Source organism: Dermatophagoides pteronyssinus, unplaced genomic scaffold (assembly GCF_027571235.1).
Source record: "Dermatophagoides pteronyssinus isolate colony J.1.1.1.1 unplaced genomic scaffold, Derpt_VIB-CSIC_2022.12 sq0008, whole genome shotgun sequence".
NCBI classification, from domain to species: Eukaryota; Metazoa; Arthropoda; class Arachnida; order Sarcoptiformes; family Pyroglyphidae; genus Dermatophagoides; species Dermatophagoides pteronyssinus.
The window spans coordinates 313,647-332,280 of NW_027461532.1; the positions used below are offsets into that span (position 1 = coordinate 313,647).

The 18,634-nt window shown below is 29.2% G+C and overlaps 1 protein-coding gene across 3 annotated transcripts; it reads left to right on the forward strand.

Annotated features, from left to right (window-relative positions):
* The first annotated feature begins 165 nt into the window (after positions 1-165).
* LOC113794075 (uncharacterized) lies at positions 166-17,936 on the forward strand. Of its 3 annotated transcripts, none has more exons than XM_075821026.1 (5): positions 166-663; positions 9,186-10,471; positions 10,896-11,302; positions 11,457-12,758; positions 13,186-13,238. In XM_075821026.1, the coding sequence occupies exons 2-5, from the start codon at positions 9,276-9,278 to the stop codon at positions 13,221-13,223; spliced, it is 2,943 nt and encodes a 980-aa protein (XP_075677141.1). In that variant the 5' UTR covers positions 166-663; positions 9,186-9,275; the 3' UTR covers positions 13,224-13,238. The 3 variants fall into 3 exon arrangements, with proteins under 3 accessions (XP_075677141.1, XP_075677139.1, XP_075677140.1); XM_075821024.1 differs by lacking the exon at positions 13,186-13,238 and adding an exon at positions 16,788-17,936 and having other exon boundaries at positions 251-663; XM_075821025.1 differs by lacking the exons at positions 166-663; positions 13,186-13,238 and adding an exon at positions 16,788-17,936 and having other exon boundaries at positions 9,706-9,830; positions 9,899-10,471.
* The last annotated feature ends 698 nt before the right edge of the window (positions 17,937-18,634 follow it).

Genomic DNA, 18,634 nt, shown 5'->3' on the forward strand with positions numbered 1-18,634 from the left:
TATCTCACTCTTGTTACATGATTACGAAAAACATGTTCGAAATCCTAAAAATCGATTTGATTTTGATTTTGTTTTTTCCATCATCATCAATGCGCACGACGATCGTAATTTTTTGAATGAATATTGTTTGAAGAGACACCATTCCGAACGAAGAAGAGAATGGTGAGAGTGATTTGAAGACGAAGAAAGAAAGAGAAATTGAATTGAATTGGAACGCAAGCGTCGTTTTCTGTCTGTTTCGTTGTTCGGTTTGTTCTTTTCGTTTTTTTGTTTTGTTTTGTTTGTTAGTTTGGCTATTTCGAGATTGTCTTTTGAATGAAACCATCTTCTTCTTCTTCGATCGTTCAACGAATCCAATGAAAATTTTTTGTGGTTCATTCAAACATTGATTTTTCCGAAATTCGGTAACAACGACGGGTTAAATTCTTGGCAGGTTTTTCTGTGTTGACAAATTTCATTTCTCCATTGTGAAAATGTGAATTTTTTTTCAAATTGTGATCAAAGCCATCGGATAAGGGTTTTTTCCTATTTTAACAAACCAATGATACCGGAATCCAATCAAATCCAAGCTGATTGTGTGTAAATAGTCAAAATAGTCCAAATATCCAAAGAAAACATTCATTTTTCTAATTATCATCATTATCATCAAAAAAAACTATAAAGGTAAGTTTGATCATGAAATTTTCTTTTCTTTCTTGATAACTTTCATCAAACAAATCAGAAGTTCAACATAATAATGAAAGTTCATGTTGTAATTTTCAATTGTTGTTGTTGTTGTTGGTTAATTTGTTCAACAACAACAACAACAACAACAGAAAAAAAAATGTAAATTTTGGATCACGCAAATGAAATTCATTCATTTCATTTCATGTTTTTCATTAAGAAATTAAATTGAACTCTTTTATGCCCTTGTTCTTTGTCCTACACACACACACACAACACACCTACCCGAACTTTTGATGATTATCATCAACAACAGACAATGATTAGTTGGTTGGCTGATTTGATGATTGTTGATTGTTGATTTGAGGTTTTGAAATGAATTTTTTGTTTTGGGAAATTAAAAAACATAGTTTTTGTTTCGCTAAGGCTGTTGATGAAGATAATGATATTAATGGATGACCCTAAGGCCTGTCCTAAAACTTTCGAAACATTTCCTTTCCTTTTTTTGTTTTGTTTTCTTGATTATTGATAATGAAAATAATGATAGTTTCGTGGCCACTAATCATAACAAGCATATTGAATAATGACCATCATTATCATTGATCTACACAGTGTGGACATTGTCCATCGATATCAATCACCTTGTTTTCAATCAGTTCCAGAACAACATTTCCTGTAAATTAACTTTTCTTTTTTTTGATTAAACAAAAACAAACAAACAAAGATTAATTACAAGGAAATTATAGACCATATTCGGTGTTTGTTTATGTGTTCTGAATAAATCATTCGATAATTATTGTGTAATGATGGTAATTATCGATAGTATCGATAGTATCGATATATTTTTTTTTATTGATCGTGATGAATAATTACATCATCACCATTACATTTTTTGATTATTATCCAAATCTGACTTTGGACAAACAACAAAAAAATTGCCAAAAAATTTTCATATTTGGAAATTTTTTGTCTGAAATTTTCATTCATTTTTTTGATCAAATTATGTCTACACCATGGACATCATCCTACATGAAATATTTATTACATAATAATGGTCGTTTGTTTGTTTTTTACGGAAAAAAGTTGTTGACCAAACATCATCATCATCGTCTGATGAAATCTGATACTTTTTTCGTAATCAAACATTGAACAAAAATTTGATTTAATTACAGAAAAATGGTCATTTTTTGATATTAATAAAATTTGAAAGCGTGAAAAATATCCTAATCAATTAGGATCATCATCAAAATTTGATAATGATGGATCATTCACAGATAACGATATCCAAATTTAACTAATATATCGCGACCTGGTTAATTTGTAAATCATTATTATCATCATTAGGTTTATTTTTGTGTGATTTGAATTGAATGAAAACAAACATTTTGAGGTCAGATTTGGAAAGAGAAAATTGAAATTGAAAAATTATTTTTGAATTTTAAAAGAGTTTTTTGATTCATTTTTTTCTGGTTTTTTGATTTTTGATTTTTGACAACGAACATAAAGGATCATCAAAGATCCTTGTTTATTTCTGCTGCTTCTGCTGATTATCGTTATGTATAACATCATCAGTTTTCTAAAAATAAACCAAAATTGAAATAACCACACTAACCGTAACCAATCAAATGATCAGATGTCAATCAAATTTTTGTTTCTTTTGGTTTTTGTTCAGTGGAAAAAGTATTCATGATTTGAATATCTAAAATGAAGTGAAACGAAATTAATTTTCGACAGAAATTCGTTTAAATTATTCATTAGCATCGTTTTTCATTATTAAAAACAAAATGATTTTAGCCACGTGGCTAAGGAATTTGCCACACATAAAAATATGTAGAAAAAACTGAAAATTAAATGAAAAAAATAGCATCATTGTAAAACATTTGGAAAAAACCATTAACCTTAAACTTTATACTTTATACTTCTTCTGTGTGTCTGATGATGATGATCATTTATCTTTATTTAAAAACTTTAGAGAGAATCTATTGAGAAAAATGAAAAGTTGTCTTGTGTCAGAATCGTTCTTTATTCGTTTGTCTTTTTGCACTAATCTTCCTTGTTATTTTCAATCACGTTTTCTCTTTCTATGTATAGATATTTCATATTTTCATTTTCATATCTTTTTTCTCCCTTACAATTCTGTTATTTAATGCTAGGTAACACACTTACTAATCTATCCCACACAAACAATTCTTTTCAATTCTGTATTTTAATAATTTCTTTCGCTTTTTTCGAGGGAAATCTGAAACACTGTTTGTACTGGGATAAACAAGGGAAAATAAAAATCAATTTTTCGTTTGAATCATTTTCTCGTTGTTTGGGTGGCTGACTGGCTGGATGATATGTTTGTCTAAAATATTAAAATGATGATGATGCTGAATTATTATATAATCATCATTTGTGTTTATGTTCACGTATTTACAATGTTTGTTTTTTTTCTGTTTTCTATTCTGTGTGATTTTTTTTTTTACCCGTGATGGTGGATATTCTTGATTCTTGATTCTTAGGTCGTGATATGAGCGAACGAGAGGGAGAGAGATATGAATTCTGTTGGCATCCCGACCATCTGGTTCATCATATTTTTTTCCATTCGTTCGTTCGTTCGTTTGGACCAATTGTAGATAAAGATTCCTTTTTTTTCTCTAGTTTTGGGTTTTTCGTTTTGGACCAGAATTTTTGATTTGTTTCAGCTTCTGTTTGTGATTCTGTATTCTCTCTCTCTCTTACTTGTGTGAAATTCTTCTTTTCTGTGTTTCAGTTGTTGGCTGCTGGTTGGTTGCTGCTAAGTATGATAAATCATTGCATACCAACAACCAATGCAGAGGAGAGAGATATTGGGAAAGAAAAACTGAAAGTTTCTACTGAAAACATTTTTTTTGTGTAATTTATGAAATTGAAATAAATAAAAAAATTTTAACAGAAAAAAAACTTTTTTCTTTTAAAAAAATTTATTAATTATTTAACAACCAGAAATTATTATTATCAGTTTTTTTTGCGAAAATTATATCAACAAAAACCAACAACAAAAAAAATCACGAAATTAAATTGTGAAATTGAGAAACAAAAAACAAAATCACCAATCAAAAATGATCGATGTAATCGATATGATTCTAGACACGTTCATTGTTTTGTTTTCCGAACACACACACACACACACAAGAGAATCCAGAATTTGATTCTCTCTGCGTGTTTTAACAATAATTCTGGTTCAAACAAAGAACAAAATTGAAAAAATCAAATACCGCAAATTGATTTCAATTTTACCAAAAATTGACGACATCTGTTTGTTTCTCTCCCTCTCTTGGTCTTTTGTTGTTATGTATGAAAAGATATTGATTTTTTTGGGAAAATTTTGTTTTCAATTTTCAAAACAAAACAAAGAAAAAAGTGCTAAAAACTAAAATCAATTTTTGTCAAACACCCTGTACTATGTAGCAGTACTTATTCACGTACAGGGTGTTTAGAGTTTTTTCTGGTCTGGTCTGAATAAAATAATCATTCTTCTTCTTCCTTTCAAAATTGGTAAATAATCGATTTTTTCGACATCTACTATCGACTATTTTAACATACTTGAACAGAAAGATAATAGGTTTTTTTCTTTTGTCTATGTTCTTCAAAAGTCATTATAAGTCAAATCATCATCATCTTAATGATAACTATATGAAAATTTTCATTCTACTTTCTTTTCTTCCTGACATTATCTTTAACTTTTAACTTTTTACTTTTTTAAGAATGATGTTCCAAAATTGTTTTTTCCAGTTGATGGTGATGATGGGTTGATTTTTTTTTCGACCAAAATGTCCACCACTTTTGTCCACCATCAAATATCGATTTTAGCTAAGTTTTCCAGTTTGACAAAATTGAAAAAGGAAGTAAATAATTATCATAATGGTCATTTTTGGTTGTATTTTACTAGTTTCTCTCTCTTTTCAGGAATCAAATGTAACAGAATTTGTTGATAAGATTGTTACATGTCGCATCAATTTTATAAAGCAAAAAAAAAACTAACCAGAAATTATTTCCTTCTGGTGACAATTCTTTTTCATCCTGGATATTAAAATTCTTATGCCCATTATTATAATGATGATGACGATGTGTGACACGTGTGTATCACAAACGGCATCCGTTGATGATTTCTTCTTTTTTTTCGGGTAAAAAAAATATTTCGGGTTGATGACTTTTTCAAACAAACAAACAACCATTACAATAGTAGTAGTAATTGAAAGTAGTAGATAGCTACTACTATTTTTGAATTAGTTTGGTATTTGGTAATGTGTGATGTATGCATGAATGGATTCTGGATTCTGGATTCGAGGAAACCAATTTTTCAACAACAAAAAAAAGAAACATCCCAAAAGCAATTTGCATTTCTCTCTCTCTCTCTCTCTCTCTCTCTCTCTCTCTCTCTCTCTCTCTCTCTCTCTCTCTCTCTCTCTCTCTCTCTCTCTCTCTCTCTCTCTCTCTCTCTCTCTCTCTCTCTCTCTCTCTTTTACATGAGATACTAATCTTCTTAAATATTCTGCATTAGAATCATCCTGATGTGATGATCATTCACTGCGAACACAATTCTGGATTCTTGATTCTGTCTGCTACGTGAAATAGGGAGTAAAACTTTGACTCTGATTACTTTTTTTTGCTTTCTTAGTTGTCAGTGATTGATAAGTGTGTGCTGTGTGTGTTTATCGTTTTCATCGTTTTGGTTATCTGTGTTTATCTTTTTTTTTCTTGAAACTTTTTTCAAGTTGTTGTTGTAACGATTTTGATTTTTTTTTTGTTTTTTTTTATGGATGCACGTTTTTGTCAAAAAAGAAAATGTTAAAGTTTTTAAGGAAACAAAAAAACAATGTCAGGTCTTTTTTTGTGAAAAAAGTTTCGAAAAAAGAAAAAATCTTTCCGAAAAGATTCTTTTGATGATTAATTTGATACTTTTCCTTTTCCTCCCCAATTGAAAAATGAAAAAAGAAAAACTTATTAACATCCGACATTCCAACAATGATTATCGTCATTGTAATTTCTTCTCTCTCTCTCTCTCTCTCCATCAATTCTTTTCCTCTACGTTACTTTTCAATTTTGAAACAGAAATCTTTATGGGAATATTCTTGCTGTTGTTGTTGTTGTTGTTGTTGTTACTCTTGTTGTTATTATTTATTATATTCGTTGATCATCCATAAATCAAACACACAAACATAAAGTTTGTCGACACTTATTACAACAAAAAAAAATACATACACTAAGTGTGTTTGTGTATGACATGACAAATAACTAGTGTGTGTGTGTTGGATGGAAATGTTTCCGAAAACAGATATAATTCCAGATTCCAAAAATGTATTTTCTTTTTTTTCCGAATATGAAATGGAAAAAAAAATACCATAAATAATATACAAGGGAGGAAAATGATGATGATGATGATGAATTCTTTGGATGATTCCATTCAACCATATCCAACTTTAGTTTGATTGATTAAATTGAATTGTATCAATTCGACTATTTCGACCCTATCCGAATTGAATTAGTAAAAAACCAATGGGAAAAAAACACAAAAAATTTTTTTTTATCGTTATATAATTAGATTGAATGATTATCATTTTCAATGATCACGATCAATTCTGTGTAAATATTAATCTCTCTCTCACACACACACAGTGTACGTACGTTTTTTGCTGTTGCTGTTACACTATCGATTATATATCGAAATCAATTAGGAAAATCAATTTGTTTCGTCAGAATCGATTCTGCAAACATACACACACATCTATCGAATGGATAGCCAAAAGAATGGTTCCGTAGAATTCGTTAGTTTTCGCTAAATGTTTTCAAATGTAATTCGGGTAGCAGCAGCAGCAGCAGAATTCACTCATGTGCTTTTTCCCTTCACTCATTTTCCGCATCCTTTTTTTGTTTTCACTGATTTTTGTTTTCCACGAGGCAAAATAATTAATATTTAATAATAATCTTTTTGCATCATCAAATTTTTCTTGTTTTTATTTTGTTTTGGTTTAATTGTTTTTTTTTGTTTTGTGTGTGTGTGCTGCGTTAGTGTTAATTAATTTCTTCCTTCTAGCATCATGATAATGGCAGTGTGGTGATGATGATGATGATGATGATGATAAACAAGACAAATTATTCAGCCAGAGAAAACAAAAAATTCCGAACAAATAAATAACATCATCACTATTTCGACATTAGTATCATGAATAACCTTTTTTTTTAAAAAAAACATAAAGGTCTATATAGTCGTCTTTTTGATTAATTATAGTCTCTGTTTATGCAAAAACTTGCTTGAATTTCATTGATTTAATCCTTTCGTCGTTTCGGGGTAACCCAAAAAAAGGAATTTGTTTTTTCAATGATTCTTGTTACATAATGGTTCCAGGAACAAAGAATCAAAAGTGAAAAAGCAATTTTCATGTTCTGACATTGAAAAAGGATTCTGGATTCTGCATAATCAAAAATCATTATTCTTTTCACCGAGGTTGATTTAATTCCAAAAAAAAGAATTTTTTCGGAAACCAAAATTCCTAGAAGAAAAGAAACTTTCTTGATTCATCCATCATCATTATGATGATTTCCCAATTGAACATCAAGGAAGTTTTTTCTCAATTTGCTTCATTATCATCATCACGGGATTCTTAATCCATTGATCTATCAAAAGTACGTGTGTGTAGGTGGGTGAAAATGTTCCTGAAAAACTAGAAAAAAAGTTTTCGGAAGAAAATTTCTCCAAAACTATTCCTCAATTTGAATTGAATTGAATTTGAGGCATTCTTATGGGACCAATTCGCTTGAAAAAAACGATTCAATTTTTGTCACATTGTAATCAAATGTTTTATCTTTTTGCTTTCATTACTTTTTAGCAACTGAAAACAAAAAACGATGATTATGATGTGAGATTAAACGATGATAATAAAAAAGCACATCGTAGTCGTTAAATGATGTTTTTTTTTGGAAAGAATTCTGTTGTTATCTCTTACCGTTGAAGGAAAACAATAACTACTACCGAAAATTACTGACCAGTTACTGCTCTTTTCACTTGCATGTTCGTAAATTTCGTTCTTTTGTTTTCGTAAATGAAAAGAAGATTAAATTGAATTAAATTAAATTTTGTGATTACGATGATGATGTTGTTATAAACACTTTACGTTTACACAAAGGCATCATTTTTGGTAGAAAGATTGAAAACAAAAAAAATTTTAAAATGTTTTTTTGCTCTTTGCTGTGTGTGTGTCCATTTTTATCGTTTACTTGGCCAAAACAAGAAACTTTACGGAAAACTTTTCCATTAAATTGGTGGAATTTTTAATTCCCAAAAGATTTCTTTATTTATTCAACAAAATATTAATTTAAAAGTCGACATTGATGCTTGCCATTCTGAATATTTCATTTTCGTTTCTGTGTTTTGAAAAAGGGTCCATTGAGAATATCTTTTCGACTATTTTGACTCTTGTCGTTTTTTGTTGTTTTTGGCTGTTAGATTCCAAAAAAAATTGGTTACAAAAATTTAAATTTTTTCAAATTAATTCTGTTGTTTGATTTACAGGAAAAAAATTTTTGACAAAAAGACAACAGCAAATTCTATGGAATATTCTTTCGCGCATGTGCAATATTCAAATTCTGTGTATTTTCGTCTTCTGTTTCTTCTTCTCACTATTCTTACGCTTTATTGCATCTATTCATCATCAAGAAGAAATAAAAAATAAATTGATCTAACAATGGGAAAAAGTATTGTTGTTGTTGTTGTTGTTCATTTTCAGAATCTGGAGAATATGGATTCAGTAAGATAAGAGTATTTTTTGGTTTATAAAAAAAACGATCCAAAAAACGACATTCTCAAACAATCATAATTTGTTCTATAAACACAGTGACTGTGTTATTTGCAATTTGATAAAAAAAATGAGACTCAAATGTGGATGAAAATTGTCGAGTAAATTCTGTGATGATTTCCAAATTCATTCATTCATTGGGTAATTGAGAATTCTCTCTATGATGTTCCTCAAAAGAATATTCTTTTTGGATCGATTATATTGATTATTATTATTATTATGAATTCTGGCTGCTTCGTTATAATCTTTGCTGTGTGTTTTTGAATGATTCTTTTGAAATGGATGCTTGAAAGTTTTTTTTGTTTTTTGTTTGGCTTTATTCGATGCGGATGATGCTATTGTTTGTTTAAATGTGTAAAAGAAAATCTGAAATTTTGTTTCAGGAACAGAGAAACCAAACAAACAAACACCCTCCGCTATTTCAACTCAAACAGCAAAATCAACAATATGTTTGTATAGTTGTTTTTACGGGAAAAAAACTTCAAAATCAGAAAAAAAAATTTCCATTTTTTTCCCCTTTACAAAATCCAACAGATTTAACACTTTGAACCAATAGATGGTTTTTCCCCCATCGACTGCCTTAAAAAAAACCAAATGATATTATCTATTAATCATTAACCCGTTATACATATGCGTGTGTGTGGCGGCTATTTTTACAATCATGGTTATTATCATCTCTTTTTTTCCGTTAATTTTTATTTATAGCCAAAAAAAAAAATCAAAACCAAAACCAACCAAGCGAACTGAAAAAAGCAAAATCATTATCATCAGGAGATTTTCGATGATAACAAAATAATGAATTCAATAATAATCAACAAAAATACTGCTGATGATAATGATGATGATGAAATGACCATTTGTTATCATCATCATTGTTCATCGTCATCATCATTAACAACTTCGATGATAAAATATCATCAACAACAGCAACAACAATGTCTTTATAATCAATCATGGCGAAAATGTGTTAAATCAAGAAAATCTACTTCGACAATAATGACTTCCAATGATAATAATGATAATCGTGGTAATGAATGGTTAACAATGGTGGTTAATAAATGTTGGCCATCAACAACAACAACAAAAATGAAAACATTATCATCAACGACAAACAGATTTCAAAGTGTTAAACGACAACAAATGAATTTTCTATTCTTAATGATAATGTCTACGATGATGATGATGATGGTGATGGCCAATGATAGTCAATCAATATCACTATCGAATTCATCATCGATACAATCGAAATTATCATTATCATCACTATCGAATTCATCATCATCACAATCGATACAATCGATATTGCCAACAGAATATTTTTATGCTCAAGATAAATTATCGGATTTTCAGGTTGAAAAATTTTATTCAAAAAAATTTAATTTCCAAAATAATAAAACTATTAAAAATGAAAATTCTAGTCTACATCGTCAACCATCATCAACATTATCATCATCGTCGAAGATGATGACCATCAATAATCGTCAACAACAGCATAGTTTATCATTGTTAACGCCCAATGATGATAATATCACTGCTTTAAAATATCAACTGCCAAATATAATGATTAATCAAAATCAACAAAATGATGATAATAATCATAGGCTACCTGAAGATCCACATCAAAATGATGATTATTCACAATGGTTAAGGCCTGTTTATATTCCACCCAAACGTTCATCATCATCATCATCATCGTTGATGGAAACAAATCAAACAGAATCATCAATTTTATTGTTTGGTTCGGATATGATTCAATCATCATCATCATCTTCGGCGACTATTTTCACATCAAATACTTCCATCTATAATAATAATGATAAAAATTACAATTATTTATTTAATAAAACATCAAATTTACAATTACAAAAGCAACAACAATTTAAATTTGAATTAAAAGATGAACAATGGGTTGCACCAATTATTGCATTATCAACATTAAATATGTTGGTTATTTTGGCATTTGAATGTTTTGTTATTTATCGAGCTTGTCGGTAAGTTTTTCCTTTTTTTTCTTGAAAAGTTTCTCTGGAAAGTTTCTCTTGACATTAGTTCAATAAACAATGAATTGATTGATTGATTGATTGATTGAAGTTGCTATTAGTAGTTAAAAGAAAATTGTCTTGTTACTTGTTTGTTTTTCAAAGCTAATCAATCAAAATTAAATAATAATAAAAAGATAACGTTTTCAGGAAATTTTCCCTGTTTTATTGTACACTACACTTTGGGTAGAAATAGATGTTTCATATTTCTTTTTGACATTTGTCATTTTTAATTGAATTAAATTGTAATTTACTGTCGATTAATAAAATCGATATCGATCAATATTGATTGATTTTTTCATTTACTTTTACAAAATGATAAAACTCTTTATTTATTTATCTAATTTACTTTATTCTTTTTCTCCTATTTCAACAGAACATGTCCATCAAGACGACATTTATTTTTAGGACAAATGTTATTATTCGGTCTATTTCTTTCATCAGCAATGGGCCTAACATTCGTACCAAAACCAACATGGTTAAGTTGTACAATGATACGTTTAGGTTTTGGCATAAGTTTTTCAATTGTTTATGCATCATTATTAGTGAAAACAATATTTTTATTATCATTACATCAAGGTTGTTATCTTAGTGCTGAATATCAGGCATTATTATTATTTTTTATTATTTCAACACAAATTGCTATCGATATACAATGGTTATTAAATCAACGGTCAACATTAATTATTGATTATTGGGATGGTTTTGGCCAGGCAGTTTATCGTTGTGATCATTCTACACAAAATTTACTTTGGTCATTATCATATATCATATTATTAATTGGTAAGTAGTAACTATTTTCCACTTTTTTCATTATTCAATTTAGTCTAATTTAATAAAGTGGTCACGTGTGTGTGTAGAAATAGAATCGAATGTTTTTTGATTCGTAAAATTAAATTTTCGTTTTTCTTTTCCGTTCTATTTCTACCCAATTTAGCCATTCTATCAATAATGACATTTCGTATACGTGGTTATCGTGAAAATCATGGTGAAGCATTATTTTTAGGTATCGTATCCATACTGCAAATATTTGTTTGGTTTGTATGGATAACCGGTACAATGACAAGTACACCACATTATCGTGATGGTTTTACTGCATTTGGTATTGTTGCAAATGCAACAATGATTTTTATGATAATGTTTGTACCAAAAGGTAGACAATTAGCTGCTGTTGGTGGTCGAAATAGTCATGGTCATTTTAGTCATCATAATAATCATCAAAATGATGGTTCCGGTGGTGATAATGATGATGATGATGATGGTCATAATGTTTTAGCTGTAACAGGTGTTTTAGATCAATTATCATCATTAGGTTCATCACCATCAATTTATTGTGGTATTGGTGGTGTTGGTGGTCAACATTCATTTTTAAATTTAAAAAGTGGTTCAATATCTGGTCAAATGGCATCCATAAATCATCAAAATCACCATCACCTTAAACATCGTAATAATAAACAATCATCATATGCATATCATATATCGAACGGTATAATCGATAATAACAATCGATTATTATCATCGATACCATCATCGAATAATAATAGTTCATTAACATCGGCTACATATTATAATTTATATCAAAAATTCAATAATCATCAACAGAATAATGGTACGGATACATCATTAACAACAAGTCCAGAAGGTATTGGTACAACATCGACTACATTGACAGCAATGAATGGTCAACAAGGTCAAAATAGCTGTAGTGGTCAACAAACACGATCAACATTATCAAATAGTTTTAGTAATAATGCTATTTCGACTGTATTTAATTATCAACAACAACAACAACAACAATTTTTAGATAAAAACAACGATCATGGTGATAATTTCGTTAACGACATCGACGACGACGATGATGATGATCCAAATTATTCAAATTTATCTACAATATTTACATCATCATCATCATCGACAACAACAACAAATATAACAACAACAACAACAACAACAACAACAACCGCAACAACAACAACAACAACAACAACATTATCATCAAAAGATGATGATAACGATATGAAAACTAGTCCAATTAGTGAAAATAATTCTAATCATTCTTCATCGTCGACATCATCACAATCATCAACATCAACATCATCGGATCCTGTTCATAAACAACGTGCACTGCCATTACCATTATCATCATCATATCATCAATTGAAAACAAAACAGGAACGAAATTCAGGAATTTCTAATATGATCAAACAACAACAACAACAGCCGATTATGTCGCCAAACGGTAAGTGTCGCTTTGTGTCTGTGTTATCTATTTTTTGCTGCTGCTTTCACTGATGTTGTATGGCTTTATTTCCTTGATTTTCTCACAAATTCAATTGAATTTAAGTTAGTTAAGATTTGCTTTGTTCTGTAGCTGCAAAAAAAGTGATATTTTTGGCTTCTTTCTTTGTTTTTTGGCTTCTTGTTTTTTGTTTTGTCTTGCTTTTTGGCTCTTTCACCGGATTAACGATGATATTACCAAAGAAAAATTCATTCACCAGAAACAAACAAATAGAAAAAAGAATTAGCAGGCTTCTTTGTTTTGCTTTCGTTATTTATGAATGGCTTCCTTATCTAACGTTCCATTCATTCATTCAATATTTTCTTTTCCTTCTTTATCTTCCTTTATCAACCAAACCAAAACCAATCCGACCAAACGAAAACAAAAGAAATTCAACAAAAATTTAAATTACTTCAAATTGTGTAAGTTTGTAAAACCCTTTATTGTTTCTATTTCTATATATTTTGGTAAAAGTACCCTGTGAGAAACTTTCCAGGAAAGTTAAATAAATGGATTCATATCCTTATGATTTATCAAATGAAAAACAAAACAGTAAAAACAAACAAAACAAAACGGCGGAAACTTTTTTTTATTTATTTTAAGCCGACCAACCGACTGAAATTGAGATCTATTTTTAATAACGACGACGACGATGATGATGATGATGATTGTAATGTCAAAATTCATTCATTTTTTTTCAGTTGTAAATAATGATTGAATGGATAATAATAATTTTGTTTTGTAAATATCAATCTCGGATAAGGATCGTTCAGTAAAAAAATAATAATAAGAGAAGGCGGAAACTATCGATTGTTTGTTTTTTTGTGCATAACTATCGATATCCATAATGACCATCATTTGAAACAAAAAAATCTATTTTTAGATCAATCTTTTTTCAGTTTTTTTAGTTTAAAAAAACTAAATTTTTTATTATGTAAATTTGATCATCAAAATTAATGATGACGTACGAAAACTAGAAAAAAAAACATTAAAATGTCAGCCCCGTTATCTAGATTGAAAGCTGATTGGCATGAAGAATTTCGTATTTCTGAATGAAAAAATGATGATGATGATGGCTATCCACACCCAAAAATGTTTTTTAACATTTTCCTCATCACCATCAACGTCGCTCTTGATAGAAATGGTGGGGGTGGGAGTGGATGAGACGAAAGGGGAAAAAAGACAACGATGACCATATGTCAATCTTGTTTTTTTTTTAGTTTTTTTCAGGATCTACCTTTAAAATTTGGACAATTTAATGACTACAACAACAATCGATGATGATGATAACTATGATGGTTACAAATCGATCCATTTGGATCAATTTTTTTTTTGCTGAAGGAAAATGATGTTATTTTCTCTCTCTCTCTCTCCCTCTATTATCATCATTGTGTTCAATGATGATGATGATCAGAAAATGATTGATCGATCGATCAATCATTTTTCTTTTCTTTTTTTTCACATATAAATCCATTATTTAATTAACCTTATTATTATCGATTATTATAGACAGAACCAATAAGGTTAGAATAGTGAATGAATGAATGATAAGTGAAGTGAACAAAACGATGAAACAAGAAAAAAAATTGATGCGGCATCATCAATGCGATCCGATCAATCATTATGAGATGTAACATAATTTGACAAATATTTGATACTTTCTTTCGATTTAGGCATCATTTTTGATCATCACAGCTTAACAACTTGCAAGAAAAAAAAATTCTTTCCAAAACACTGATATTTCTGGGAAATTTCCGATTATTTCCCCCCTTCAGAAATATAATTTCTCAAAAAAAGTTTAATGAAATGAATGAATGAAAGAGTTGTTGGACAAAAGATCAGGAAGCAGCGGGATGTTTATTGGATGTGATGTGATGTGAAAATGAAATTTTTTTTTTGGTTTTGGCAATAACAAAAATTTCATTTGAAACTTTATTTTTCCGTTTTTAATAATGAAAAAAATAATTAATTAATTTTTCGCTTGGATTTTCAACTATTTTTTTTTTTGGTCGACTATTTCCACACAAACAAGCAAATAGACATTAAATTCTGTTCGGTTGTTCAAAAATTTATTGAAAAAATTTCCAACTGTAAAGACACAAAGATTATGTTATTTTAATAAATGTTTCTATTTTTACCCATTTGGTATTTCACATTTTTCTCATTTTTCTCACTTTTTCTATTTCCACTTACACTTTGGTCCATATAAAGTTCTGGGTTGACAAATTTGAAAATTAAATCAAGTTCTTTGAACAAAAGTTGAATAGATATTCTCATTGGTTCCAGAATATCTGAGCAAAGACAGAATTCATTGCAAAAAAACACACACAAAAATCTGGAACAATGATCATCATCACCATAATCAATGAAATATTCTGTGTGAAAATTCTCTTTTTGTGAACCAAGAATTTTGTTTGTTTCTCTTTCTCTCTCTCAATTCACGCCAACGCCTAGTGATTAGTTATTCTGGGTCGACGTTCCCGTTGTTGTTGTTGTTGTTGTCGTAGTTTGTGTCTCAAAGAATAATGTGATTCCCGGATAATGATTATTATGTGAAATACCTTTGAAAATTTTCAAACATGTCATTTTTTAGTTGACATAATTTTAGTAAGTTTTTCGAAAAAGAAAGCCAAAAAAAGTTCCTGGAAAAAAAATTCGGGAAATTTTCTCGGTTAAAATGACATTTTCGTTATGTTTTCGATATGAAAACAGTGATTAGAATTACAAATGATGATGATGATCATCATCATCAACAACGAGGATATTTACCACATAATCATTATGATTATCCAATAAACATTTATATCGATCTTTGTTGTTGTTGTTGTTGTTGTTGTTGTTGTTGTTGTTGTTGGTTATTATTCTAATAATAATAATAATCAAATAGAAACAAATAACATCTGGAATTCTTCGATTCTGTTACTGTTTTCTTTTCCCAATTCCTTCTTTGGTCAATCAAAAAAATATCATGTTCGAATATTTCGACTATTTTAACCCCCCCTTCCCCACACACATTCAAACATAGTAGGAAAGACACAGAATATTCTTTATCTGTGATCGAAAAAAATGGAATTTTTTATATCAGATTCTGTGTTGCGTTTACAAAAAAAACATTTATTATTTTATGATGATTACGATGACCATTTCGACCCCAACCGATTCGGACAAACTTTTTCCAACAAAAACAAAAAAAAAAAAAAAATGGAAAATATTTCCAGTAAACAACAACATTGGTATAGCTGGATTAGTTTCTCTGCAAGATAACAAACAAAAAACTGAATTGAATTATCATCATTTAGCAAAACCTATGACATTACTTACTTACCTATCTACACACAACTATGACATTTAGGATTAAAATAGCAAAACAGACAAAAAAAGAAATGTTTTTTTTCCGAAACATAAAATTCTGTTGTTTTTTTTGGTTGAAAATATTAATAAAGAATATTTTCATTTCATATTTTCGAAAAGAATTTTTTTTCTTTTCTTATCGGTCGACTATTTCGACTTGATGGGCTTAACTTGATTATTTTTTCTGGTTGTTTCGCTCTACGGAGATAAACTAACCAACGTTAATGTAAAAATCATTATCATCATCGGTCGATTTTTTTTTGATCTTTTCAAAAAGTAAAAAGTAAAAGTAAAAATATGGAAGGCAAAGCAAGGGAAGCAAATTAATTTACAATCAAGATTAATGATGCGCATTCATCGAATCATCTATAGAATTCTGCGTTGGCCATAAGCTTATTCGTAATGTTATTTAATGTTGGCAAGCTGTTTAGCATCATCCATAATAATTTTATGAAAGTAAAATATTTTTTCTACTTGGTTAGATCGACTATTTTCATCTGATAATGATTCCTTCATATCCAAAAACTTTTTTTCCACTATTTCTACTCTTTATGCTTCATCAATTCATAGAATTTCTTGATTTTATTAATTTCTTGATTTTTGATTTTTGATTTATTTGATTTTTTTCACTCCAAACAGATCCTACGGCCATACAATCATTACAATCATCGACTATATTAACAAAATTATTATTACAACAGCCACCGAAAAATGCAGGTAGTGGTTTTTTCTATTTACAACCACCACCATTGCCTCCATCATCATCATCATCATCATCATCAACAGCATTACCTGCGGCCACACCGCAGCCATCAACGACAGCAACGACCGCGATTGATTCAACCATAATGAATGGTGGTGGTGGCGCTGGAATATTATCACGTCAATCATATCGTCAATCATGTTATACAGCTCAAGCAGCCATCGGTGTTAATCATCATCATCATCATCGTCATCCACATCATCATTACAATCATTATTATTCTGGATCAAAATCTGGTTTATATCAACCGCATCCATCATTACAATTACCATTACAGCCATCATCATCATTATTAACACCATCAACACCAACTGGTTTGATAACACCGATTGGTCATATGCCACCACAGCAATTACAATTAATTAGTCCAACAACAACAACAATTCAGGATTCAAATCAACTAAATTCACAACAACAATTTGGTTATTATTTTGGTCAATTTGATCAAAGAAATGGTCAACAACAACAACCAACAAAACAACAACAAATGGTAACATCACCAAATGGTCAACAACAACAGCAACCAAATTTTAAATATTTTCTTGGCCAACATTATTGAACAACAAAAGCGACGAAAAAAAAAATGAAAATCACGAATCGCAAATAATAATCGAATCAAAAACATTATTATCAAATATATCGACTATATTAACTTAAACTGCCTCCAGGGAATCATTATTATTATCATCGACATCATTGACAATAATAACATTATTGTATATCGATTCCCAAGTGTGTGATGATGATGATTATGGTCGAAATAGTCGATAAAGTCGTCAAAGATGACGATAATGATGACCGAATTATGGGCAAACAACGGATCAAGAAGCATCATGCAAATACACATCACCATCATTATTATGAATTTTTTTATTATTCTCGCAACCAAAAATGGTTTCTTCTTTTTTTTATTTTCATCATTTCTTTCAAATAAACAAAAAAAATTTTTGTACATCAGTGCCAAAACAAAGAAAAAAAAATCACAATAAAATTCAAAAAAACCAAAAAAAAAAAAAAAAATCAAATTATCGATCCAGAAATTCAAATTATTGATCCAGAAACATCACACACACACACACACACATTCACAAAAGACGTGCACCACACAAAATTCACAAAATACGTATCACGCATTCGAAAAACATTCGAATTCGAATGTTTTTTTTTATTTGAGTAAAATTTTATTTTGACATCAAAAATGCCTACAAGCTAAATTGGATTTTGTAACAACAAGTAAAAATGATTTTACAAAAAAAAAAATCAATGTAAAAAATAACTGCATTTGTAATAATAATCACATAATCATAATAATCATTTACCAACTTTGAAACATATTTCAATTTTTTTTTTTTGTTCGTTTTGGCTTGAATCTGATTTTGAAATCTTTTTCTTCATTTTTTCACTGTGTTTTGCTAAATCTAATTTTTTTTCTCTGGCTATTTTGTGTTGCATGAAACAATTAAAAAAATGATAATTTTTTTTTACAAAACTAAAAACTAATGCACCTGGATAATTTTTCTAAACCAAAAAAATAAAAATGATAATAAAAATGTGTGTCTCAATAATCAATTTTTAGTGAAGGTAATTTTTTTGTTTTGTTTTCGTTTGTTGCTTGTTGGCTTAAAATTGATACATTTTGTTGTATTGTTGACCCCGGTGTTAAAATTGAATTTCGTAAACAAAAAACAAAAACGAATGGATTCAGGGCCGATACCGGATATAG

Excerpts from the sequence above, each read along its gene's own strand:
- LOC113794075 (XM_075821024.1), top strand. The coding sequence starts at position 9,276 with ATGAATTCAATAATAATCAACAAAAATACTGCTGATGATAATGATGAT. Across the intron at positions 11,303-11,456 it reads ATATATCATATTATTAATTG|CCATTCTATCAATAATGACA; the intron begins GTAAGTAGTAAC and ends TACCCAATTTAG. Across the intron at positions 12,759-16,787 it reads GCCGATTATGTCGCCAAACG|ATCCTACGGCCATACAATCA; the intron begins GTAAGTGTCGCT and ends CACTCCAAACAG.